The 26,855-nt window shown below is 46.5% G+C and overlaps 4 protein-coding genes across 5 annotated transcripts in view; 1 reads left to right on the forward strand and 3 right to left on the reverse strand.

The window, feature by feature from the left end:
- Positions 1-997: 997 nt before the first annotated feature.
- kctd7 (potassium channel tetramerization domain containing 7) lies at positions 998-8,070 on the reverse strand. 2 transcript variants are annotated; one of them, XM_015367567.2, is made up of 5 exons: positions 7,018-8,070; positions 5,312-5,481; positions 4,358-4,510; positions 1,433-3,753; positions 998-1,336 (listed from the first exon to the last, which is right to left on the reverse strand). In XM_015367567.2, exons 1-4 carry the CDS (start codon positions 7,402-7,404, stop codon positions 3,321-3,323), a joined length of 1,143 nt encoding a protein of 380 aa, XP_015223053.2. In that variant the 5' UTR covers positions 7,405-8,070; the 3' UTR covers positions 998-1,336; positions 1,433-3,320. The 2 variants fall into 2 exon arrangements, with proteins under 2 accessions (XP_015223053.2, XP_006640868.2); XM_006640805.3 differs by having other exon boundaries at positions 4,358-4,536.
- An 84-nt stretch (positions 8,071-8,154) lies between these two features.
- On the reverse strand, positions 8,155-11,383 carry LOC102696802 (caspase recruitment domain-containing protein 18-like). Its single transcript, XM_015367571.2, has 3 exons — positions 11,202-11,383; positions 9,142-9,411; positions 8,155-8,488 (listed from the first exon to the last, which is right to left on the reverse strand). The coding sequence occupies exons 1-2, from the start codon at positions 11,206-11,208 to the stop codon at positions 9,149-9,151; spliced, it is 270 nt and encodes an 89-aa protein (XP_015223057.1). The 5' UTR covers positions 11,209-11,383; the 3' UTR covers positions 8,155-8,488; positions 9,142-9,148.
- Positions 11,384-11,746: 363 nt separating this feature from the next.
- On the forward strand, positions 11,747-18,086 carry LOC102696999 (caspase a). The gene is made up of 8 exons (XM_015367568.2): positions 11,747-12,071; positions 13,299-13,580; positions 14,025-14,128; positions 14,540-14,716; positions 15,191-15,428; positions 16,369-16,491; positions 17,054-17,163; positions 17,455-18,086. The coding sequence occupies exons 1-8, from the start codon at positions 12,065-12,067 to the stop codon at positions 17,545-17,547; spliced, it is 1,134 nt and encodes a 377-aa protein (XP_015223054.2). The 5' UTR covers positions 11,747-12,064; the 3' UTR covers positions 17,548-18,086.
- A 613-nt stretch (positions 18,087-18,699) lies between these two features.
- The window catches only part of stx1a (syntaxin 1A (brain)), a 102,180-nt gene continuing 94,024 nt past the window's right edge, over positions 18,700-26,855 (reverse strand). The window contains exon 10 of the mRNA XM_069184133.1: positions 18,700-26,405. Within this exon, the coding sequence (XP_069040234.1) occupies positions 26,328-26,405 (78 nt within the window). The 3' untranslated portion in view covers positions 18,700-26,327. The remainder of the gene's footprint in view (positions 26,406-26,855) is intronic.

Raw genomic sequence — 26,855 nt, forward strand, 5'->3', positions numbered from 1 at the left:
TTTAAAACCGGGATTGTGGGAGTAGGAAACAAGCTTCCTACGTATTCTTGGTCTCTTTCATTTAGGCTGCATGTCAAATTCAGTCACAGTCAAAAGTACAAAAACAAAGATCGCAATGACCCCATAGATAAATATCAAAACAACCCCTTAGCTTCCATTGTTCTAGATTTCATCGTTGATTTTGCTCAATTCAATGTTTATTGAATTCAACATTTCTTGTTTCACTGTTAATCCGTTTTGAAGGCCGGCAGCGGGAATGTGGTGTTCTCACGCAAATTCGTAAGCTCTCCCCCGAGCTGTTGTGCCCCCATGAGGTCTCTAGCGTTGCCACTATACAGGTGCGCGTATGTTAGGTGCTGGCGGTAAGAGCAGCCGAGCCCCGGCAGCCGCGTGCGCCTCCGCGTGGCGCGGGCATGTTTGTGTCATCGGGCACCACGTGTGCAGTGCTGGCCCGCCGGTGCTTACACAATAGGCCTAAATCCCAGAAAACGCAAGAACGGAGCGCAGATCGTTCATTCTGAGGTCAAGCGCAAAGAGCTTTTATAAACGACTTGATAGATACATCTTGTCTGACTACACCTTGCAAGGAAAAAAACCCTTCAAACTCCTCCACCCAGGAGGTTTTTACTGATCTTTTTAATCCGTGATGGAAGAGGGGAAGAGCTATCAACAAGCTCCAATTAAGCTGATAATTAGTTCAAATGGAGCATTAAGAGCTGAGCTGAGGAGAAAACCAGTAGCCCTTGAACTGGAGTTGGGCATCGCTGCTCTGAATAAGACGTTCAGCTCCGGTCCACAAGGGCTGCTGTCCACCAGGTCTCATAGGTCTCCTTCGATCTCCAGCTTCTGATGAACAAGGAAAGGCTTCAATGAGTCCAACAAAACCAGAAACATTCTGACACTCCAGGACACTCCATCCAGGAGCTGCGCAGCTCGGATGGAAATGAGTTTTTAGAGGTTATTCATATTTGTGCACAACCACAAATGCTGGTTTAGGAAATTTGCAAATAAATATTTTTATTGGCTGCAAACTGACATATGGAGGCATGTAAGAGCTTGAGAAAGGTTAGGACCAGGAGGATCCCATGAGTAAACTTTGCACATTTCAAAATTTAGAGAGAGGCTGCAAATGAGAGGGGTCTCATAAGAACTACATGTACATACTATTCATGAACAGGATACAATCTTAGAAATAATAGGTTTTGTAGAAAATTATGCATCCCATCTCCATTCCATCCACTTTCTTTCCACATCTTACAATTCAGGGTCACAGGGGAGCTGGAGCCTATCCCAGCAAGCAATGGGCACAAGGCAGGTTACACCCTGGACAGGACAGCTGTCCATTGTAGGACACACACACACTCACACACCCTGGGCAGGACACCCGACCATCACAGGACACACACACACGCACACACCCTGGACAGGACACCTGTCCATCACAGGACACACACTCACACACCCAGGACAGGACAGCTGTCCAACACAGGACACACACAACCGTTTCCCCAGAAGCCAGTTAACCATCCAGCATGTCTTTGGAGTGTGGGAGGAAACCAGATCGCCCACAGGAACCCACACAAACCCAGGGAGAACATGCAAACTCCACACAGACAGTACCCCAGGTCCAGAATTGAACCCAGGGCCCCAGTGCTGATCACTGCACCACCCACATGGCATCTCCTCTTGGTGAAAGACAGTGCAGCGGTCTGAGCCCAGGACCAGGACTGGGGACCTGCTGGGCTGAACTGGGTTTTTCCTCTTCAGCTCTGCTTGGAAAACTAGAACCTTCACTGCAGGGTTGAGCTGTTTAAGCCCGAGATTCAGCAGGCACCAGGGGGTGTCCTCCCTGCAAGAGCTACTATTGACAACACCAGACTGCTTAAACCCAGCCTATTTCTTATATTTTTAATGAATTATTTTGAAATTTATATTTTATCCCACGTTTTCTTCCAAGTAAGGGGAGGAAATGACGTTTCCTAGTTTCCCAGTTTTCCCAGACTGTACTCTGACATGAGGGACATTACTGGGATCAGGATTCTGCTGCAGAAGCAGTTCAGCATTACTGAGGCTCCTAGGTCACATTCACTTCTATTGGTGCCTCCTATCTGGGGGCTCCTGTAGCTGCTTCTTATGAATGAAAGCACAATTTAAGCAGTAAATGGTTAAAACAGCAAGAGTGCAGTAGGTTCTGTTAGCCTAGTATTGCTTCGAGAGAAGGCTGCTGCCCACACACTTTACTCAGTTCTAAAATCTCTCATTTTATCCTCATCTCAGGAATCCCTTCTCTTTGTGTCCCTTGGTGTTTCTTATCCATTCCGAGTTCCATTCATTCTTATCTGTTTCGCCTTTATCCTTGCAGTGACTACAGACTTAAATAAACACTTACATTAAAAAGTCAATCAAATTACAACATAAACAACTAACAAAACCACCATTTGTATGACATGACAGAGTTCCCTCTCCTTACTCGCGGTCAGGATGGGATTTCGGATCAGATGTGTGAGATAATCACATGATCACAGTGAGCCTTAGAGGAAATACTGCCTCCTGCTGCTCAGGAGGTCTTCAACAACCAGAACCAAACTTCACATTGGCTCCTGACCACCCTCCCGGAGCAGCCGATTGGCTAGTTGCATATAAGTCGTTGGTTCTGATTGGTGGAGATGGATGGCAAGGGTATGCCAGGAGATCAGTTCTTTCCACTTTGCTTCTACAAACATCAACAAATAAAGGTCTGTGTAAAAAGCACAAGAGAACAACTTACCAAAAATATAACCTATGAGAACATTTGGATCAGTTGCCTTTTTGCATCCAGCTAATATAAGCACAACTCTTCACAGGTTAGCTTTACAGCTTTACAGAATGATGCTCTACTGATAGGAAAAAAGGAGAGAGGACCATGGCATTAAGGAAGGACAGTGCTGCAGGCTTCTGTTCTGCAATATCTAATACCTTTTTACAGTTTATGAGCTCAGGCCCGGGTGTCTTCACAAATGCTCATAATTCAAGAGAACAGAGCCAAAAAGCAATAAATAAATAAATAAGAATTTCTTAAAAGCTACAATGTGTGGAGGCCGCACCCCCCCCAAACAGATAAATTACAGACAGAGAAATAGAAGACTCAGAGTTCAGTCTTAGCGCCGAGTCCCATTACACACTGCCTGACCGCTGCTGTGTCGTGTCCTTGGACGCCCTGTGGCTTCTGCAGATGAGTTCAGTCGCCTTGCAAAGCTTTAAACGTGCAGCACTTGGAGAGGTCAACCCTTCCCCAGCCAGCCTCTACAGATGGCACCGAGGCAGCAGGGCGCTGGCTGCAGTCACGCCTGCCCACCCACTGTCGGCCGGGAGCCGGGACTCGAGAGGCGGGCCGGCTTCACCACCAGGTGATCTTGAACTCGTAGATGGGCCTCTTGCAGTAGTAGTGGTTGATGAGGTGCTTGTCGCACACGCCGATGCACTGGTGCTCGGCCGTGATGCCGCGCTGCGCCAGGTCGCTCACGATGCAGTGCAGCAGGTCGTACACGTCGGCCACGGCCTCCCAGGGCCCGAAGGACACGTCCACCTCGCAGTGGTGCTCGAACAGCTTGGCCTCGCTCTCGCTCCGCTCGAAGCGCAGCGAGTTGAAGAGCGGCCGCTCGTAGGGCGTGACGGGCATCTCCTCCTTGTACACGCAGATCTTCAGCTTGGCGAAGCGCGCCTTCCGCTGCATGGCCCGCAGCTTGGCGATCTCCACGATGCGCTCCAGGTTCTCTGCCAAGGGGGGGATCACAGGAAGGGAAGACAGTCAATCCAGCTGAACTGGGAAACAGCACGTTCCTCACTAACAGCACCCTGGGAGAGGAGATGCTGTTGCCCCGAGAGCTGATCCCTGCCTGCCCTGGGTAATCTCGAACCTGTGATGGCCGAGTTCAGCCACCAGTGAGGGCTGTTTTTTCGAAGAGTCAGCTGTTTTGAGAACAACGCCAAGCGTGTTGCTGCCGAGAGGAGTCGTCAGACTCTTAGTCCATCACTCCCTGCACTGCCAGTGAGCAGCACCAGCGTACATCTGCCTCAGGCCTGAGGCAGCAGTGGTGTCTTCTGTGATTCTACTGTATCCTTTTATTGTTAATTAGCACTAATTCATGTAATTACACAAGAAGAGAGAGCAGACGTGGAATAGTGCGCAGCACATTTTTGTTGAGATGAAATGGGGAGATCTCAAACTCTGAAGTCACATAGTGCCTCTAAGAGAGACAATGCTGCGACTGAATAGTTCACCACAGCAGGGCTTGTATGTGGTTTTGTGTTCTGTTTTTTGGGATTGTGCCCTCGTCTTTACAGTTTCCAGCTCTGGGCCAGCGGGCCGGCGGCTCACCCTTGTAGTAGGGCAGCAGGTCGAGGAAGGCCTGCCGAACCGTCTCCCCGGTCAGGGGCTGGACCTGCTCCAGGCTCTCCAGCAAGGGCCCGATGGAGTAGTACTGTGCCTCTCTGTGCACAGACCTCACGCGGTCCCGCTGGGGCAGCTCTCCTGCCCGCAAGAAATTCAAGATATCGCTGAAAATCACAACACAGGTTTTCTCAATCAATCACTGGTATTGTTCTGCGCAATTGTCATGGGCTCTTGAACACAAAAAAAGGCAGAATCATTCTGTTCCTCCCCCCACCTCATCCAATCAGGCTCTAGGGCTCCTCTGCAGCCCTGTCCCGGTATGAAACAGGCGGAAGGCGGGGTACACCCTGGACAGGACACCAGTCCACCACAGCACAGACAGACACACAGTCACAGCAGGTACAATCTACCCACCAACCAATTAACCTACAAACGTATCCTTGGGCTGTGGGAGGAAACCAGAGCACCCAGAGGAAACCCAGGCGAACACAGAGAGAACATGCGAACTCCACACAGACAGCACCCAGATCAGGAACTGAACCCAGAGCCCCAGGACTGCAAGCCAGCAATGCTGACCACTACTTATTTAATAAAGGGCTAGAGTCCCCATGTAATGTCATTCAATCGGTGATTAACAATCATATTAAGATTGATTAATTAAGGAAATAATTGGGTCAAGATCAGGAAGTCAGAAAAGTCCCAGATGAGGGGAGGCCAGCTGGTTCATCGGGTCCATTCAATTTTATTTCTCTCTATTCAGCTAGTCAGAAATACTTGTACTGGAATCATTATTATAAATACTGGAATCAAACCCCTACAGTATGAAATCCCCCTGAAACTTCCAGCCACAAGCCCCAGAATCCTCAGCCACAAGCCCCAGAATCCCCAGCAGGCCAGAGAGGAAAGGGACACGCCAGTGAAGGCATGAAAGGGCCTCACCCGAAGTAGGCGCCGTCGCGATCGATGAAGAAACGCCCCTCGGCATCGCGGGGGATGTGGTGGCGCCCACTGAACATGGCCGCCAGCATGGTGTCGTCGTAGCGGCGCAGCGTGGACAGCCGTGTGGTGAAGTAGGTGCCGCCCACGTTCAGGGGCACGACCTCTGGGAACTGGAGAGGGCGGGCGAGAGGGGAGGATCGTCAGAGCCCAGCTACACCGAACTTCACTATACACCCATCGGGAGGATCGTCTGCCCTGACAGCTACAGGTGGACAGTTAGGGATTTCACAGGACCTGCTGGAGCCTGCTGCAGGGCTCTGACAGGCCCGAGCCACAGGCCTCCTGCTCCAGGTGCACAGAGCCACACTGCTGGCTCTCTCAATAGACTGGGGGCCATACCTGTACGTACGCTACATTTAGTAAAAACTGGATTAAATGACATTCTGTTCTTCACCGCGTGTTCCCGAGTGACTTAATCCAGCCGCACTGCAGTGCAGTTATAGTTGAAAGATTACTGCCGTCAGCAATAAGTTTAAAATAACTGTTCAGAACCTCCTAAAAGTGTGATTACACAGCAAAGGTTTCTCTGCAATTGCTGACTACGTTTACCATCGTGACTTTAGTAAACTGAGCTGGTAAATCCCTGAAGCGAGTCTTTAACCTATGGAAGTTAAATCTTAAGTGTAAACTACTTTTATTGATGTCAGCACTGACGTTTTCTTTAACTGGTCAGTGGATCTGCTTTGTCTGGCTCCAGTGGGGATTATTCCTTAACTGCTAAGCCTAACTCGTCAAACTGACCCGGTGTAACTGGCTGTGTCTTTTGCAAAACTGCTCTGAGGTTCTTACGAGTGCAGTTGGGTGTCTGTGTGGTCCTGTGCAGTACTTTCAGAAAGAGCGCACTGTCCTCTGATTATTGACAGGGATTAATCCTCCCTGTCTGTCCTGCTTGCTGTAAGGGGAGGTGATGCTCTCTGGAAATGACCACTTTGGCACAGGGTCTTGGAGAAAGCAGGCTGGGCTCTCCCAGACACAAGCAGGATCAGGTGTATCAAACTTATTTTCTTAAACTTTTCTGTATACCCCTCCAGTCCTATATAATTCTAAACGTTTTCCTGTTTTTTTGGGGGGGGCTTTGTCTCGGCTCTTTCAGAATGTTGCTTTGTCATAGTGCAATGATTTCTGCAGGCTGGATCATCGTTCGCTCTGATCCCAGCACTGTCGTGATGCAATCGCAGGGCCAGGACAGCAACAAGCACTTCCAGCTGCACGGCGCAGGGTGATTGTGCTGAGTCAGATGTCTCACTGGATGCCCTTGCACATTCTGTACACTATAAGAGGCCTGTTATGATTAAGCCTCCCTGACCCCACCCACTAAGTTTGTAATAAGATTTTCCCTACAGAACCTAATGATACAGGAGTCACAGTCCAGGGTCGGTTAAGAAGGTCGAGATTCTCCTGTCAGCCAATTAGAGCAGCAGCCAGTTTTCCACGGAACATCAACGGCCAATCAGATCACTGGAGATGGAGGAAGAGACTTCACCGGTTGCCCATAGAGACAAATCCATAGAGAGGGGGGGCGGTGGAAAAACTGCGGGAGATAGCGCCTGCAGATACAGGCATCCCTGAGGGAGCTAAGCCGACATGCAAACTCACTCATGCCAAATAGAAACGCACACTAATCCCACACGCAAAGCAGCCCTTACCTCCTGCAGACCGCTGTACGTGCAGAGTGGCTTGCCCAGGTACCGGCTGGGCATCGGGGAGGCTGGTTTTCTGAAGTCCTCGTCGGCGGAGTCCGAGCTCGACATGGCATCGGCTGGTTCGTCAGTCTCGTCGCGGCCCGCAAGCACCACCATCACTCTGGGCTGGGGCAGGGCTCGCTTCTCCGCTGCGAACCTCCTCAGCCGAGCCGCAGCCGGAGCCGGAGCCGGAGCCGGAGCCGCAGGGAGCGGGCGTGCTCGGCTCTCCGCCTCGCCTCCGCCTCCTCCATGCTGCTGCATGCACTCCGCTTGCGACGAGCCGGAATCCGCTGGTAACGAGCAAAGGGATTCCCCGTTCGGATGTGCGGATTGAGAGAATAATCCTGACATCAGGCTAGGGGGTGGGACTTGGCGACAGCTCAAGTGGGCAATTATTAATATGCCCAGTGTCTTTCGGCATCTCCTCTCCCGGCGGCCCCCGACACAGCGCCACGGCGCAGCCCCCTCCGGGCCTCGGCGCTTGCGTGAGGCTCCTGCTCGCAGTTTCCAGCGCAGGGACCGCTGGTCCTCGTGTTGTCAGCGCAGCGCATCAGCGTCAACAATTCGTGCTCCCTTGCACGGAGTTTAACAGGGGTGGTACTGCATGCACTCCTAGCTCCTATGCCAGCCGGGCTACCAGCGATTCGTGAGTACTGTGCACTGAAGAACAATCTCTGAAGGAAAATAAAATAACAGACTAAAATCGTCACCGCAAGTCCGTAGCTGCAGTTGTATGAAACGTACGCTGCGATAGGTGGGGGGTTGGGGCCCTTCAGGGAGCATTATTAAACTATCGAAATGAAATCTTTGCCACTTCTGGGGAACTGCAAATACCCTGATCCCGAGGTGCTTCCAATCACAAACCTTTCCAAAAAAGCAAAACAGCAATTTCATTGGAAATAACTTTTAAAAGGTGGACCTTACTACAAATGTAAGCTTTACTAGCTTAGTGGTAAAGAGTAAACAAAGGAACAGGTAAAGGTGTATTCCCTGCTAACAAAAGAAGAAAAGAAACACAATGTTTTGGCTGTGAAGCCTTCTTCAGGTGTGTAGAGTAAACAACAACACAGACACAAAAAAACAGCTCCTTGAGTGGTCTGCTCTGGAAACTGGAATTTTATTACAAAACAAATGCTGGAAAACTGGCATGTGAAATCCCTGACTGCTCAGGCACCTCGTGGTGGCTGGTACCTGTGAGGTAAGGGTCAAACTGACGCCCGTCCCAGAGTCCGCTGTGCTTGAAGGGGGGGGGACAGTGGACCGGACTGTGCTGAAGGTGGAAATGGGCACCTTGACGTGCTGTGAGGGAAGGGTGTGTAGGAATCAGGTCCTGAGTGAGGAGGGCAGGCCATCCCAGCCGTGAGGTGCAGCTGGACACAGAGGTGCTGGGCGTGGGGGGGGACCACCACCCCCCACCCCCAGCTGTTTCTGGGATCTGCAAGACAAAATTGCACATTACTGGCACTGGCACAACTATGCACAAAATACAAGTCATTACAAAGAACAGGAAAAAGCAGACATTATTCAGAACATCTATGTCCTGAGCATCAAAAATAATCAGTGAGAAAGACGATGGATTTACTATCTGGAACATCAGTCTTTCTGTAGCAGGTGCACCGACACTTTATTGAACAGTCGTGACGAGGGCAGGTTACAAACTGATGCAGATTTGTCTCCAACAGGGTCTATCATGCAGGGGCCCTGCTGAAGCCACACAGGCTGTACAGGTTCAACCCCCAGGACCTTGATGAAAGACCTGGGACCTGGATCTCTCCCTGCTGCTATTTATTGGTATTGATCCACCATGCTTTACAGTAGCTGCTGTACAGAGATGCTCTCCAGTCTGCCTTCTGACAAACTGCTACTGACTGATGGTTCAAACCTGGACTCCTGCCGCGTCCATATACAGTAAAGCAACTGCTGTTGCTGACCCCACCTGTTTCACAAGCTCTCTGATGTAACTTGCTTGGTTGAACTGATCTGACAATTGCAAAGGCCTGACAGCCTGAGCCCCCTGCAGCCTGATCTCGGCAGCTGAGCAAGGCCGCCACTCCTGGACTGGGAGATTCTGTATGTGAGTGGCTGTACCTCGGCCTCAGAGCTCCAGGCTGGTGCACAGCTCCTGGTCTAACCCATGCAGGAAGGAGAGGAAGGTGTGGCAGGCCCGGGGTCCTTTCTTTATCAGCATGTCCAGGAGGCAGCGCGACTTTTCCTTGGTGGTGCTGTTCCCCTCTAGCACCTCCTCCACCTCCCCGGTGTTCAAGACCTCCTCCTCCTGGAGGAGATCCAGCAGGTCCTTCACCACGGCCTGGTTCAGCCTCTGAATGAGCTGGACCCGTGCAGCCTTCACCATCTGATCTGGAACACAAGGTCATATGCTGGAGGGTCCAGTACAACCAGAGAACCGCAGAGAGGACCTGGAGGCTCTTCTTACACAAAGAGTTGTGGGAGTATGGAACAGGTTACCTACCCATGATGGAGGGTCCTACCGTGGGTCCTCTCAAGTCCCAGCTGGGTGAGACTTTCAGATCCATAAACTACTGACAAGCAAAAGCATCAACAAGCTGAAAATATCAGCTTATTTCAGTACTTGCCCACACTTTTACACAAATTAATCTAAGAGTAGGATTAATTTAAACTTTTAAGCTTCAATTTAAGAACAGAACCAGGCCTCTGCTATGTTCTGCTGCAGACATAAGGGGAGACAATTCCAGGTGGAAATTGGCTCTGGGAGCTACTATCACTATATTAAACTTACTAATCACAAAGGAGGCTGCATTTCATAAGAAACTTAAGATCTCTATCTTTTGAGTTGTAAAAATGTATTGCAAGGGTTCCAATCCAGCTACTGGTTCAAGTCAAGAGCTCAAGTATTTGGGCTCCAGGCCTGACAAACCCAGGCTTCATTAAGGGCACCATGTTTTATAAATCTCTGGGCCTGGGGCCCCACTGACAGCTCAGGTTTGGGGTTTCGCAGGGCACTTTAGTCATTGCAGTCTGGTGAGAGACAGTTTCCTATAACTGGATTTCTTCGCTGCTACACAATTCCTGGAGGGGGAAGGATGAAGGAGTCCACACTCTCCACCCCCAAAACAAAAAACGGCCCACATATCCCGTTAATTCACAGATGCTGCTGCCTTTGTCTCCGTTCAAAGTGGGGAAATAAATTGTAAGTGAGGACCTGGAGTGACATGACCAGGCCGAGGTGAACTTATCTATCTGCACCACACAGGAGTGCCTTTTCTTATTCATGTGCTGTATGACTAAAGGCAGGCTGGCACAATGTCAGCATTGCCACCTCGCAGTGCTGGCTTCAATCTTGGACCTGGGGTGCTGTCTGTGTGGAGTCTGTATGTTCTCCCTGAGTTCACATGGGTTTCCTCTGGGTGCTCCAGTTTCCTTCCACAGTCCAAAGACATGTTGGTAGTTTAACTGGCTCCTGGGAAAAGTGGCCCTGGTGTGAGTGTGAGTGTGTGTTTGTGTGTGTGTGTGCATCCCGTCCAGGGTGTACCCTGTCTTGTGCGTCCTGGCCAGGGTGTACCCTGCCTTGTGCCCAGTGCTTCCAGGAACAGGCTCTTACTCCCCAGTGACCCTGAATCGACGTAGTGGCAGGTTGGCTTCACAAGAGGATCTGAGATCTGACTTTTCCTGCAGTACAATCTGTTTCAAACCAGCTCTGCACCCCTTCCAGCACAGGACAAAGGGCTAGGGCACAGGTAAGCACAATATTCCTCTTGAATACTTTAAACAGAATCATTTACATTCTATTATAAAACTTTATTTTCAAGAATATGTATAAAAGTCCATTTAAAAGCACATTTATTAAAAATATCCAATATATCCACGCTCTTTCAATTTAAATTAAAGGAAACGAGTAAACAGAAGTCAAGAATATTAAAGTATTCGTGTATTTTGCTATAGTGCAGCTTGAACCTGTCACCTTATACAACCGAGGGGTCAGAAAGTCCGTATTTTAACTTTTAATTTCTTATAAAAAGTTACAGTATTTCAATATTCTACGTGCTGTATACACGTTTAAACTCTTAATTTTAAAAAAAAAGAGTACTGGTATTCACTAATGGGAATAATTAGTATGCTCATGCCTATTGTTACTACATGAGGTACAGTCTATACTGTACAAGACTTACCTGCCATCTCTCAGACTACTGCTCCTGTGAAATCTGCAGCCGCCCGGCTATATTGAAGAGGATGACGTGAGGTATTCGGGTTGAGTAACTTTTCTTTAACGAAAAACGAAGTGATTTCCCCTTCTTCCTTCTGCTGAATTCAGGAAGTATTTTTTTCCTTCTTAAACTGAAAGTATCGGACCCGGCAGAGACTAACGCCCCTTTCTCTGAGGTAGAAACAGAGTCGCCACCTAGTGGACTAATATTAAATATGAATGGGTTTTTCGTCTTACTGCTTTGCATTAAGGCAAAATTTTAAATCAAATACTTTGGGGATTTTAAAATCATTTTATGAATGGGCGCGACAACGGCTAGTTAATTGAATTATCTTGTGCAAACTTCCTCAGTTTCTCAAACCCTAAACCCTAAACCAGGGTGGCCACCTTGTTATGAATTGATCCTGAACAGACATCGCGCAGGCATTTTTGAGCCAGCAGTGGTATCCCATCCCTATCTTCAGTTTCACTTCCACGCAAAAGTTAGTGCGTGGAGGGGCAACGTCGGGTCGTGAAGCCCTCGAAACGGGCTCTGCTCGGTCAGATACTGCTGTGAGCGGCACTTCCACGGGCATGACGTCACGGGGTCGTGTTCAGGAAACGTGCCTGCCCGCTGGTCACGATTTCAGTGGGCTGGTTGGGAAGATCATTTTTAGATAGTTTTGAAGTTGTATCGAAGCGTGCAAGAAGGAAACTTTTTGTAATGCAAGATTAAACATGCCCTTTTTGTTTAAGTTTAAGTTCAACACTAAACTCGCGCCTTCTTAAATAACGTAGCGGGGTTCTTCGGTCATTTTCTCTTTCATTTCGAGAGTGCTGTTTTAAATAATGGCAGGTAAGCGGCGTTCAGATTCGTATCTGTATTGTACGTTTGTTTTCTGAAGTGCTGCCGGGCCGGGGTTTACTGTATGTCGACTGTATTAAGAGAAGGTAGGACGAAAAATGTCTGAAAAATTATAAGTACAAACTTAAAAAAATGCTGATGGTTATCAATATTTATGTCACTTCCTTCTACTTTGGGTCGCTGCTTAAGACCGCAGCTGCGTTCCACCGAAGTCCTTCAGGATATTTAAATCCTCTTATAGTTCAAGGAAAAATTAAGTGTATCAGTTAAAAATTAATTAAATCAATTTGGGACGGATGTATTAAACTATCCTCAGCGTCGCGCGTAGATGTTACAAAGGTACGAGCTTGGGGTAGAAGCGAGCTTTGCGTGTGCACTGGAATAAGCACCTCCTTCCGTTTCCATTGACTTGGTTGACGATTTTTATCCAAATCGCTCCTTGCTCAAAGGTGTAATAGCAGTGTTTCTCGTGGGGTCTGAGCCTTCTACACACTGTTGTGCAGAAGTGACACGGGACATGAAAGCCAACGGAATCTGCTATAAAAGAGTTTTCTCCAGATTGTAACGCATACACGGACACCACTGCGGGTGGTTCGAGCCGGCTTACCAGCGCGGTGACGTCACCGCCCGTCCCTGTGACGCGGGTTTTCCCTTTAGCTCAGCTGGCTGGGTCCCCGTTGAGTGACGCCGGAGGGCCCGGGTTCGAGTCCCCGACGGTGGGGGGCCGGCCTGAGGCCTACACTATAATCTACCAGAAAAGTGGTCTGGCTGTTTCATGTTGTGGCTGCTAGTTGTCCCTTCCTGCTCCCCGGCCGGCAGAGATATCCAGCAGGACAGCGCCAGTTCTGATGCAAGATTAGAGCTGCGGGCGCTCACCTGTCAGGCGAAACAGCCTGGGTTCACTTCTGGACCCGGGGTGCTATCTGTGTGGAATAGGAAACGCTATTTTCTGTCTTAATTCTAGACTGAAAAACCTGTAATGTGCTTCCAGCTGAAAACCCTGTACTGCTTTTTAGCAGCCGTAGGACTGGAAGCTGACTGTGAGCTCTAAATGTGGCAGGAATTCCCACCTTTCACCGACGCTGTAGGCCTTCGGGAAGCCGTGCTGGCAGGAAAGGGCACCAAGATGGCCGTCGCACCTGTGAGCCCTCTCCCACTGCCGCTGTCTGCTGCCTCGGCCCGGTCTGAGTGCGCTGCTCTCTCTGTCCCCCTGCGCAGACAAGAAGCTGTTGAGCGTGCGGACCCGGCTCGTCGATGGGCTCAACCACGCGGTCATCAGGGACCTGCTGGACGACCTGAGTTCGGACGGGGTGCTGAACGATGGAGAGGTGGAGGAGGTGACCGAGGGGCAGTCTCGCACCCGGGACAAGGCGCGCTGCCTCGTCGATATGGTCCGGAAGAAGGGCAGCAGGGCCAGCGAGAAGCTGCTGAGCAGGCTGCAGGAGCGGGACGGCAGCCTGCACGGACAGCTGGAGCTGGACGCCCAGCCAGCGCAGGGCGGTGAGTGCAGACAGGCTGCTTCTCTGGAAGGTAGAGAGCCCAGACTGGATTCTGCACACACCTTGGAACATCTCAGCACAGCTCGGATTCCTACATGAATTCCTGCCACCGGCCGCCCACGGCTTTCCCTTTGCTTACCTTTATATCTGCCTTCCAAGACGAGCTCAACCTTGTCTTAAAAGAATATTTACTTTCCTGGCCAAACAGTGCGTTTGAGCAGCCTGCCCGAAAGTGGAGATTTCTAGGTGTAGGTCCTGTGTACAAGTAGACGGTCCCAGACTCCGGCCCAGCCTCAGTCCTGAGGCTGTGAAGGCCTCCCCTACAAACAGGTCCGGCGCCTGGCAGTTCTCTGCTGAATCTCTGCCTCAGCTCTGCTGTGAATATGGCCAGAGTCACTGTCCTGCCTCAGGCTTGTCATTTTAATCATCGCTTTCTCATCTGCAGCCCCTGTGCCCATCATATCCCAGCAGGAGACGCACCCCCCTGGTGTCCTCGTCCCCTGCACTCAACAGTTCTACTCCCGCATCTTTGCGGAAGAAGCTGATTCGGTACTGTACCGGTTTGATCACTTCTGTGTTTGTCTTGCCCCTGTAGTGGTAAAGCCCCAGAATTTAAGAGAGAACAGACACTGAACCTTAGTTTTGAAGGGTTCAAAGAAATCAGGCACATTTTTACCTTTTTTCCCTCTCTTATCAAATCACAAGAGCGTACATCTAACATTGTTACATTGTTAGGAAGGTGTGGTGGGATTTATTTTCTAGTTATAAATGCTATTTTTAGCAGCGCTGTCCGGAATTGCCCCAGCTGTCTGATGGCACATCCGGAGAGGCCGAAGGGGCTGTAGGGCCTGGTGTCAAATTCCGGGTGAAACGGCAGGATTCTCCGGCTGTCTCCCAGGCTTTGGTGTTTTCAGCAATCCCACCCTGCCTTTCTGTGAACTTGGTGTCCCATGTCAACAGGTTTATCCGATAAAAGAGAAGTCTGGTCGGAAACGCCTGGCCCTGATCATCAACAACATCCTGTTCGATCGCCCAGACATGGAGAGGAAAGGGGCGTCCAAGGATGAGGAGAACATGGAGAAACTGCTGAAGGACCTGGGCTACACCCCGGAAACCAGCAACAACCTCTCTGCTGAGGTACCCCCCAAACCAGGACACAACCAACAGCCAGGGAAATGAGAACAGGCCTGATCTGACAGAAAGACTAGGAATACAAGCGACGTCCTGAATTCCTTCCCAACTGTGGTGGTGTGGGAGTCTGTACTTAATTTGGCCATCTCGCTGCTTGATGGAAACATCACAGGTCTATCACACGCTCCAAACAGGGAACTGTGCACTACTGCAAGGATTGTAATTTACCAGCAGTGTGTGATCATGATGAAAAGTAATTGCAGTCCTTACTGACTGATAATACTAATATTTGGTGCAATAATGATATTTGTGCTTCTTCACTTTACCTGTGTTATCTGCCCTGGTGGCCTGTACTCCATCACCGCTGTGTGTCCACACTGCAGGCTGGCTGGGTTTTGGTTGTCCAGCCCCTGTGTGACTCTTCCAGTTTGTGCGAGCTTGTCCGCTAAGCAGTGTGCTGCCTTGGGGGTGTATTTGCAGGACATGGAGAAGACTCTGAGGGCCTTCGCCAAGCGTGAGGAGCACAAGGAGTCGGACAGCACCTTCGTGGTGATCATGTCCCACGGGGTCCGGGATGGGATCTGTGGGGTCCACTACCAAAACGAGGAGAGCAAAGATGTGTTTCCGAACGACAAGATCTTTGAGATCCTCAACACCCAGAACTGCCCCGGGCTGAGGAACAAGCCCAAAGTCATCCTCATCCAGGCCTGCCGAGGAGGTGAGATGGAGAGAGAGCTCTGTGACTGCAGTGTCCTTTCATTATCATCAGCCCTCTAAAAAGAACCATTTAAGGGTCACAGGGGTTATTGTGATATGTTGTCTTCCTGAGTTCAGTTATTCTGCTGATAGCGTAGAGCACGTCTTCGAACTACAGAGTCAGTGGATTAACTGCACTGGCAACGTCCTCTTGATACTCTGTGTGTCACACGTTTGAGCAATAAAGTACTTTTTTACAGCAACGTAATGGAACAGTAATAGATTACTGCTTTGCCAAGTCTTTCTGTGCGCATCTATAATTAGGGCCCTGCTTTTCTCAAAACTGAGCTCCTTTGACATCCCTGATGCTGGGACAGTTTAAAAACCAGCTGGGATGAAAACATAAAAAAAACTGCTGAGTCCCCTTTCTTTCAGAACTGATCGGCAGCATGAGAAAACGAACCTTGTGAAGGAACCTTGTGAAGTGCCTGTAATGTGCTGCTGCTGGAGATGATAAAGCAGCAACAGGTCTCTGTATAAATAATCCCAATGGCAGGCAGGTGGCAGGGCAAGCAGCTGCGTGAGCACACAGCAGGCAGCAGAGACAGGCTGGCACAGTGAAGGCAAGTGTGGTCCAGGCAAACACAGTCCAGAGTCATAAACTGGGACAAGCAAAGTTCAAAACCAACAGAAAAAACCTGAATTCTGACAGATTAAGTAGTCTTGAACCACCTGAGGCGTGAGTGGTGGATAATTGCCTCCAGGTGGAACAAGACTCCAGTCAAATAACGCACCATGGTATATGGCAAAGAATAGACAGGTGTCCAGCTACCATGTAAATACCAGTTCATCTGCTGCAACCAGCATGACAATAGCCCCAGACAGACCAGTGCCAGTTCCATCACGACCCAGCCTTTCTTGGGAAAGGGCGAGGTCAAAGGTCATGGTGTGTGTCATTGCAGAGGGGGGCGGCTATGCCTTTGTGAGCGACTCTGTACCTGTGGATCCCATGGAGTACGAGGATGATGCCCTGAGGAAGGAGCACAAGGAGAAAGACTTCATCTGCCTGTGCTCCAGCACTCCAGGTCAGGACAGCAGTGCCAAAGAGCCAAGGATTTGTCTCATCAGGGCCAGAAAGGCACAGTACTGCCCTGGGAGAAGTCTAGACTGCAGGCCTCTTGTGTGACTATAGTATGATGGGAGCTGTTTCTTGGAGACCGTGTGCATCGGCTCAGTAAAAAGCCCTGATGTGTAAAAACACATGAAGAGGTTTACTAATGAGGCAAACCAGCTCAATTTTTACTCTGCTCCAGATTAAGTTGAGTTACAGTATTTGACAAATTAAGTGTGAAATTAATTCGTGAACTTTAATTGTTCATGATGAAAGTCATGACTTTTTTTAGACTTGGTGTGTCCAGCCAGTTATGGGTTTGTTCTAAAGCCTCTGGCTGCAGTCATGGCTTGTGTATGGAAGTCCCTGCCTGGAGCTACGTCTCAGGTGCTCATGCAGGGAGATTGGGGAAGTGCAGGTGGGCTCTGTGACCTGACCGCAAATCGAGATGCATCGAGCCAGGTGATGATGATGATGAGGCTGTTTAGCTCTCTGATGTGCTGTGGGTCTTGACCCTGTCGCCTTGTTTCTCTCAGACAACAAGTCCTACAGGCACTGTGTGTTGGGGACGATATTCTTCCAGCGCATAGTCGAACAATTCCATGCCAACGCCCACAAGGACCACATCGACGAGCTGTTCAGGAAGGTGAGTGCTGCAGCCCGTCTGTCTGACTGACCAGTGAAGAGCAGCCGGAGGTGCTTTTGTTACCTTCGTGATGTTATCTGTTCAAGCCCTTGATTGATCCAGGCAGACGCTGCCCAGGGGTCTGCGCTGCTTTACTAACACGACCGATCCTGAGACCACGTGGACTCTTGTCTGGCGTCTAAAAACATTAAAACATTAAAAAGTACCACAATCCAATTCAGCGCAGCTTATATAAAAAGAAAAAGGAAGTTAGCTAGGCAGCAATAACTTTCCCACAATATTTCCTCACAGGTGCAAAATGCTTTCAAGGATTTCCCCATGCAAATGCCTAGTAAGGAGAGGACCACTTTGCTGAAGAAATTCTACCTCTTCCCTGGGCTGTGAGCTGTACACTCAGCCTTGCTGCCACCCCTCCGATGGGTTACTGCTGAATGGAAGGGAGCCACTATAAGAGTCCCAGATCTGCAATCTACAGAGCTTTTAATGTTTTTATTTTCTTACTGAAGCACTTGTAACCAGACGGCAGTAAGCCACGAACTCTCTGGTAATCAGCTTTTACTTCCCCAGTCCTCCTCTGTCGTCTGCTGTAGCACAGCGCCCGTGCTTCATTGAACAAAACCTAACCAGATCTTTAAGAATTTAATTATTCTGCTACTCGCTTCTCAACTTCAGCTTCTTATCTCTCTGGACATTGTCTTATATACCAGACAAGACGGAGAGACCGACATTACGGTTTGATCTCCATTCTTGTCTGCAGAACCTCCTCGATTCTCAGTTACCTGCAAGGACTCACATTAATAGAAGCAATCTCTGTCAGGCCAGTGGGCAGTGTCTACTGATGATAAATTCAAATGAACAAAGTTTCCTTCAATGCAAATGTAATGGATTTTTAATGGAAATACAGTGCCATACCTGCTACATCATTTCAAAGTGTGCTTCTTGATGAAACAAAAGAGGTAAACATAAAATAAACTGAATGCTAAACTACTAAAATTAGTTTTCCAACAGGATTTCAAAGTCTCGTAAGGGCTGCTTCAGCAGTCTTGGAGAAATGGAACAGATAGCAGAGACTGGGACCTGGAAGAGTTCAAAGAGCACCAAGGAGGTGTAGGAGTGTGCAGTGGGCTACCCACTGTGCTGGGTAGGACAGATCAATCCTACAGGACGTATCATTCTCTAATATTTTGTCAGGCCAGTATAGGTGTTTTTCTTTGCAATTCCAAAGCTCTACCTTAACCAAAGAGTGTTCAAATTCCTTTCAGTTTTTATTCCAGGTTTCAGTTGCACTCACTGCAATTATGCAATTACTAAATGGGCAGATTTAATGTTTTTTTTCAAGGTCATTTAAAAGCAATATGAACAATATGCTTGATTTAAGGTGTGGTTGCTATGAAGTCTAAATATTTCTATATGATAAACTAACTGGACTCTGGAGCCTGTTGCACTTCCAGAGGTGGAGTCTGGTCTCCCTGTCCTGTCTATCTAGGGAACAGGCATCAGTCACACAAGAAGAAAAGTATTAGACAGACAGACTCATCAGGTAAATCTTTCCACCTTTATTTTCTTCAACAACATTTCAGTGTTTTTTTTACAGATATATTTGACTGTTTAAAATTGCATAAGCTTTTATTCATTGAAATACTCAGCCCATATGAAAAATAAGAATAATTATAATAACAAAGAGTTACACTTGAAAGGACCAAAAACTATAATCTTATTGTATTAAAAAAAATAACCCAAGTATGACCTGCGAGATTTGGCACGTCCTACAGTAAGCCACCATGATGCATGTTCATTATGGGACAACTTCAAAAGCACACTTTGTTTTTCCAGTTTTGTGAGTTTCAGTCTGGCTGGTCAGGAGAACAGAGTCAATTCAGTAATCTGTGTGACAGCTAACAGGATGAATGGCTCTGAAAGTCTTGTACATTAATACATCAATTACTGCACTTTTTTAAACTTTTTTTTTTTGCAAATATCTTTGGTTTGGGTGACATCCCAGATAGCATCTTATTTTGGGCCCATGCATGCATTCAGTGTGCTGGGTTGCAGGTAAGTCGGGGGTGACAGAGTTTCATGCTGATATCACATGACTTCTGATCTGCCTATACTGGATATCTGCTACAAGCGGAGTGTCAGTCACATAGCGGGAAACTGAACCCTCTTTCTGTTTGAGGTTTGGGTTTGGATGCTAAACAGGTGTTTCCACAGTCCAAAAGAACCAAGAAGGTTCCTGAAGCAACCTTCACCAACAACCAACAGAGAACAGACACTAGGATGGAGGTGTAAACACTGAAACATAAACTTAAAAAAAAATAGACCAGAATAAAACCAGCAGGCACTTTCGACAGCATCCTTGACTTACGAGACTGATGCGTTCCTTGAAAGTCATCTGTAAAGAACAAATTCTTGAAACGAAAATGACTTAATTTATATATTAATAACAGCAAAAGAAAATAAATATGCAGTACATGTATAAGCAATTATTATAATAAACGAATGTAAATTAAACCTACAGTAAAACGGATAAAAAAAATAAAGCTGAATAAAAATGGAGTGGGCTGTGCAACACCGACAGGCCATCGAGGCGAGCTGGTGCCCGATGAGAGAGAAGAGCTGGCCGATTAGTGTCACTGTTTCTCCACCAGGGCTCCGTCTCAGACTGCATGGAGCTCAGTCACGCTTCTCTCCGACTGGAAACTGGTTTAACATTCCTCAAAAATATATACCGTTTCTTAATTCAGGCTGAAACAGTTCTCTCCTTAACATGCTTGGTTACAGTCAGTAACAAGCGACCAGGAGTGTTGCAGACAATACTCTGTAAAAACAGTGGAACGCAGGTACTGAATGAGTGGAACTCCCACAGGATTCGGCTCTATTCCCTACTCCTTGTGTGATGATCCCTTGAGGACAATTTGGGCTGAATTTTTATGGCTTTCGGGTAATTTTTTGACTCGAGGTGGAGTTACTGTGCTCTTTTACAGCCACCTGATCATAGTTTATATAGTATTAAATCAATAAAGCTCTAAAAGAGTAAGCTACTGCAGTACATGAAACAAATATTCAAAACAAGATTCAATACAGTGTATCTGTAAATAAAACCTTGCTCATTTAACATTTAAATTTAAAATTAGATAAAACAATTAAAGTCTAGCGTTAATCAGATAAAACACCAAGGAAAACTATAACTAACTATATAAGACTTTTTAAACATTATAGGACAGGTGACCAGTCCAGAGCCGTCTCTGGGCTCCTGACTCCAGTATTTCCCATCCACTACTGCCACTCTTCCCCTCTCCTTTACAGGAAATTCTTCTTTCATTTTAAAAATGATTTTTTTAATAGAAGTATATAAACATCTTACGTTAATATGTGTAACTGCTTTCATCTGGGAGTCCAGCCCTCTAGTGGGACGTGGTCCCAGGCCATAAGCCCCTCTGTGGACGCGGTTCGAAGTCACTGGGGAATTGCGTGACAGAACATCTGGAATGTAAGGATTTTTCAGGAACGCATCTGCCGTGTAAATCAAGAACGACTCGGAGACTCAAGATGTCCTGCCCATAGTACCAGCATGCTGATGGGCGCTTGGAAGGTTCGATGTCGAGCAGAGTCTGACGTGACTACTGGCTGTACAAGGCATGATGGGAAGGGCTGAAGATATAAACGAAATACAGCGAGAACTACAGACCCTGCTTGAAGGATGCTAACGTTTCACTTCACCTTTCTGTTTTCAGGTGACAGTCCAATCATAGAATTTTTGTAAAGGAGAAGTTAGTGTGTTTAAAAGGGTTGTCCATGTTGGAACTTGGATGAAGACCTCTTGGGCTGTTAAAAATGTTTTAAAAAATCTGTGGCAGAACTGACAAGCCCAGGAGGTTAGGAATGTTCATTAAGTACAAACCAAATTGCCATGTGAGTGATTGCAATTTTGTTAGATATAAACTAACAAGTGCAGAACAGAAAAATTAATAGTGATTGCATACGATTAAGTAATGTGATGGCGGGCATTTCTAATCATGAAACTGCGGTAATGCAGCGATCCTCCTGTGACCCCAACTTAGTTGTGACCAGTACTGCAGGGCCTAGTGATATCCACTGTGTGCATCGTGAATCCCTGTTTTGAAAAGCAAAACTGAAGTGCTGTTGCATGTGGAGCCGATGCTCTTGTGCTGATGTTGTTCCATCATTCCGGTGGACTCGTATAACGAGAACAACCTGGATGTGGTTTTGGACCTCAAGTCCAGAAAAATGGATTATTATGGAGCCCGACAAGATTGGATTATCTGGGATATCATTGCTTGCGAAAGAACAAAAATTCTACATTGAAACACTGCGGCCATGTTTGCTTAGTTACCAACCTGCACAGACAGATGAGGATTCGAGCCCCTTTTCAAACTGACCGGAACTGTACACAGAATTTTCACCTGATGACTGATGTGAACAGATACAGGTAAATGGGTAGAGTCAGCTATGTTAAGAAGTAATTTCAGCCTTGAGGGACTCTAGTGACTTTTCTAAGCCTGTGTCGTGGATTTGACTGTAATGCTCTCAATCTGATACAAGAACTCCACACAAGACACTTTGGCCAAACAAGACTTGTCCACATCTCAACAGTTAGCTGCCGGAACCGTGAGGTCATTTCCCCTTTCCCATCTGAGCAGGCTGGGCGTGGAATTGCGCATCTCTGTTGACGTTTGAGCCCAAGCACAGCTGAAAGCCTATTGCTTTCATGTCAAGCACCGCTGCAGTTTCAGGACTACGCAGAGGAAATCTTTTGCTTTTCTGTTCCAAACAAGCATCGGCTAAGATCTGCACGACAACATTGCTGCAGACACAGCAGTCACAGACTGAAGTGGAAGAAGATCTAGTTAGAAAAAAATCGCGCAACAGCTAAGACAGTGGGCACAGCTTGAAGGAGATACGAGAGCAGGTCACGAACAGTTGGCTAACCCACTGAGGCTCCTCAACACCCGCAGACTGAGGCCCTGACAGCTACACCTGACAAGAGCACTACCTTCCCAGCCCATTGCAGAGAGCACAGCAAGACCAGCGAATGACAGGCCCAGGCGTAGCTGGACACCAATGGACAGTACAAGCTCAGGGCACAAGTTCAAAGACACCCGAAAGTTCACAAAGAAGAAATAATAAGAATCCCGACCATAAGAAAGCACTTCTTCACAGCTTGAACAGTTATACATCAGGACAAAAGAAAGACAAGAAGAGGAGACACTTCTAACCCACTGCACTGAACAACAAGAGGACGACACCAGTAACTCCGATCGGCCTAACATGCAAGCTGATTTTTCTTTTGTTCGTCACAATTTACACGGCTCCCACAATATACACAAGTAGCTCCCGTTAGCTGCTTATTAAGGAGACAAGATGGACTGGGGTTGAAGATCTGGCTGCATTATACTTGGGGTGACCTCTAGGCAACTCGCAGCGGAGCAGAGGGCATGTTCAGAAGGCGTTTTCGTTTGTTCAAGTCTGATCCTTTCTAATGCAGTTTTCATAGCTGCCGAGGCAACCTCTCACCCAAAAGCTCACCTTGCCCACGTGAAGATCATTACAGAGGAACAACGTGGTCCTTCATAACTTAGCAACAGCTTCTAGCACAGGAGTTGGGAGATAGACCACAACTGTCCACGACTGACGATTTTAGGGTCAGAGCTGCACCTTGATTTTACCACTCTCCTGTACTGGGGACAGTGCCGAGGGATACTATGAGCCCAGCGAGCATGACATGTGTGGCATGCATCCATAATGCCCTCCCTTCATAAAAACAACAAGCAGCTTCGGACAAGCATTAAAATTAAATTTAAAAAAAAACTCGTTAGAACACAGACACAGCCACTCAAATAGGCAGCATGGCTGCGCTTCTTAAAAACTAGATTTATCCAGCAGTTGGAATGTATTTGAATCTGATGGCTGAATTAGTTGACCTTCAGGCAGTTGTCTGGAATATTTGGAATGGTTCGATATCTCCACACAAAGAATAACATAAGAGAACAACACAGCACTATCCTACATGCAGTAGGATCAGTAGTGGTGGGCTCTTCATATACAAACAGCTAAAGGATACCCAAAGCAAAGAAAGAGGCACACATCAGGATGCAGGGAATGTACTGTATCTCAAGTATATATAAATTGATAATGAATGCTGCAATGCTTATTTTGTATGTGCTGTACAAGTGGATAGAATATTAAAACTCGCTGATTTAAATGGAGCTTTTGATCAAAAGGAAAACCAATAAAGACACATGTGGTTTAATACAGGCTTTAAAATGCACGTGAGCACACACACACACATGCACACACAAATAAAGAGTAAAAGGCTGCTGTTCACTAATTTAACATCTCCAAAAACACAGCAAGCCGAAAGAAAAGTTTATCTGTAACCTTGTGACAAATAATACTGATGGAAAGTTCTGTTCTCTCCTCGAGATCTTATCTGGGGCAACACCAGCAATAGGAAAGGTTTTCAGAACTGTGTTTCGCCACTGTACAAGTTGTTCTGTTTCCCAAACATCATGCAAATATAACTCCAGGAGAGGGGTGACAGCTTAAGACCAAATACAGATCTCATCCATCCCTTAGAGAGTCCAAAACAAACGTGCTCTTTTAACCACCACTTCATGATTTAGTCCTACAGTAGTTTAGTTCTACATCCATGTTTGATTTTGAGGGACTTCAGAAGGTGTAATCTGAGCAAACAGGACAGTGGCCTTACAACCAAAACAGTGGAATCAAGGTGGTACTTCAAAATAAAAAGCAGACATCTCATAACAGTTTGGTTTTGTCTGCAGAAGATCAAACTGAAGTTGCAAATGAAGCCCAACCTCCAACCTTCTAATCAGTTGTAGATTCAAAACCCATTATTTTGATGACAAGATCGTACTGGGTAACAGAAACAGCAGAAACAACAAAGGATCCACCCATCTCCATCCAGAGACTCATCTTGTCACTGGCTCTAGGGTTAAGATTTAATCTGGAATTAGTTAATTTTAAAGCACTTATATTTAATGCAACAGCTGGACAATCTGTTGCTTTTTGTGGCATTTAGACAATCTTCTCTCTGATGTTTCTTTTCCTGGACCATCGGTATTATTCTTCACAAACAGAGGGCAAGATTTTGATCTAGTATTTTATATCTATGTTTGAAGTCATGGTTAATGCTCAGTAAGTAAAGTGATGCATCTCCCCACACCCTTCCCCAGGAAATCCAACTGCATTCTGATGTCTAGAACTTCAGCATCTTTCAAGGTGGTAACTATTTTATATAACCTTTGACTCACATTAGACATTATTATTGTGCTTGACTTTGCACAAGCCAGTATAGCTTTTGGTCTAAGCCTTGCACTTTCTGTTTTAAAAGTACTGATATGTATTAGGTATGTTGCCATTTTCTCATTTTTAATTTTTCCTGGGCCATCTACTTTTAGGGGGAGAGCTGTTGTATATTTTTTGATCATTGGACAATAGTTCTATAATCCTGCCTGATCAGATGGAACTGAACTTAATTTCCATCATAACAATGGAGACTTTGTCAAAGAGTTCTTGGTCCTGTATGTCTCAGAGATCTGAACCCGAAACTGCTGAGGACCTGGAACTACTGTTCATTAATCCGTTCCATTCGTGATCCAATGAAGCAAATTAGCTCAATGAATCGCTGGAGAGAGAGGCGTCCAGAAAGAAAATGGAAGACTATATATATCAAAAGCTGGAGCTGTGCATTGCCAACTACCCAAAAAACTGAAGAACAGATTTTATTGCAATTACCTCTAGATACTTTAAGGTCATAAATATTTGCAGAATCAGCTTAATACAGAAATATCCCCTGTTCCCTCCTTAGTAAAGAAACACAGTGATGTTGGAAAGTGTCCCACTGGTATTCTGGGATACTCCAGAAGGAAGCCCTGCAGGCCTGTAGCACACAAACCCAACAGGAGGAATTCACAAACAAAGTGCAGGAAGTAGTGTGGCAGAACATGCTTTGTGAACTCCCTTCATACTGCTGTTTCTCAGAAGAGGCGTATTGCAGTCCAGTGCCATCATGGGCCTGTAGATGTGCTTTAGCTCTTATTGACACAGAATGCTGTGTGTGAATAACTTTAACAAGATGTTTGCATGGCTTTTTCCACCCAGAATGAGGATAACTGTCTTTTCTAGGAAGCCAGTGAAAGCTGGATCTTCTCTATATAGTCCCTCTTGACATAAACCACTGAGCCCTAGGTGACCACAATACTTCCAAAGGTCAAGGATGGGATGTGCATATTAGCCACAGAGTCTCTCATTATTATGACAGTTAATTTGGTACCTTCAGATAAAAAAGAACAGATTGATAATGAGACCTTCACTGTGGGATTATTCACAAAACCAAGGAAGGAGATCTTCAGATCATTTAGCCATTAGCAGCTCAGCAACAATCATTTGCAGCATTTCCTTGGACATTATAGCGTCCCTCTCTAATGTTAGTGTTTCAGCTGGAATGACCTTTTCGCTTGCTGCCTTGGTACAGCTTCAGATTTTAATCAGGGACTAAAACAACTTAAACCACTTCATTTTACTGAAGACAATTTTTAAATGAACAAAGTGGTTTTGATAGATCTGCTGTACTTTTAGTCAGAGCACTGAATTAATGAATAAATAGCTCTGTAGTCCAATGTGAACCTTAATCAGCTGAGTAGCTAATTGCATGATTACTTGTTAACAACTTAACCATTCAATAATTCACATATAGAATTTAGCCACTGCCTGTATTGGACCAGAGAAGTTTTCTTTTTCTTTGAAGAAGGAAAAAGAAAAAGAAACAACCGTTATTGGAATACATGTACAACATTACATTTGGCTAAATTACCAACACCCCTCCCCTTTAAAATGAAAACTCAAAAACATTTTTCTTTTGTCATATAACAACATTCAACACCCAGGTAACACATCGCAGAACCACACAGATACAAAACTCAAATGAATCAAGAAATCATGCATAAGAAATACTCCTCCTGCTGCGGTTTCTGTTCTGTTTTGTGGGTTGTTGTGTGGCAGACTGCACTGTGTTGAGTGTGAGGATATGTTTGCATGTGAGTGTATCAGCAAATAGGTGTGTGTATTTTTGTGTGTGTGTGCACAGTATCCATGAGTAGCGATTGCTGCTGGTCTGAGTTTCATCCCAGAGTCCCTGCAAGACTGGATGCAATCACAATGCCCAGCACCACACAACATATAATGATCATGATTTTCTTCTGCATGGGGAACAAGAGAAAATATATACGCAAATACATCCAGGCAGCATGAAAAAAGGAAAGGACAAAGAGAAAAGGTTAGTGATCGTTCCAAAATGATTTATTAACCGTATGCCTATGCCAATACCTGCACATTGTTTGATGTACTGTACATAAATATTTTTGAAAATTTGCACTCAAGATTTTGTTGCTTTTGAACAGACTTTTAGAGGAGATTTTCCAAATATTTCTGCTCGGTTCATAAATTACTACCAGTTTTCAAGTTTTAAAGCTGAAAATATGTAAAATGTAGAGGTGGCATTCAAATGTAATTTTGTTTTCAATTATTAAGTTTAATGGTATTAGAAAATGTGGAGTAAATTATGTGCTCAAGCAAAAGAATGGGAAAATCACCCTTATTTGTCTTGGACATTTTTTCAAAATGATGTATATTTGGAAACAATAGGCTTT

The sequence above is a fragment of the Lepisosteus oculatus genome, chromosome 26 (assembly GCF_040954835.1).
Source record: "Lepisosteus oculatus isolate fLepOcu1 chromosome 26, fLepOcu1.hap2, whole genome shotgun sequence".
Classification (NCBI taxonomy): Eukaryota; Metazoa; Chordata; class Actinopteri; order Semionotiformes; family Lepisosteidae; genus Lepisosteus; species Lepisosteus oculatus.

Bases quoted from the DNA above. Each gene is read 5' to 3' on its own strand.
- kctd7 (XM_015367567.2), bottom strand. From the start codon at position 7,404: ATGTCAGGATTATTCTCTCAATCCGCACATCCGAACGGGGAATCCCTT. The intron at 5,482-7,017 runs GTAAGGGCTGCT...CGCCCTCTCCAG, and splicing joins CGTACAGCGGTCTGCAGGAG to TTCCCAGAGGTCGTGCCCCT. The intron at 4,511-5,311 runs GTGAGGCCCTTT...TCTTGCGGGCAG, and splicing joins CGCGACGGCGCCTACTTCGG to GAGAGCTGCCCCAGCGGGAC.
- LOC102696999 (XM_015367568.2), top strand. The intron at 13,581-14,024 runs GTGAGTGCAGAC...TCTCATCTGCAG, and splicing joins CGCCCAGCCAGCGCAGGGCG to CCCCTGTGCCCATCATATCC. The intron at 14,129-14,539 runs GTACTGTACCGG...CCATGTCAACAG, and splicing joins TTGCGGAAGAAGCTGATTCG to GTTTATCCGATAAAAGAGAA.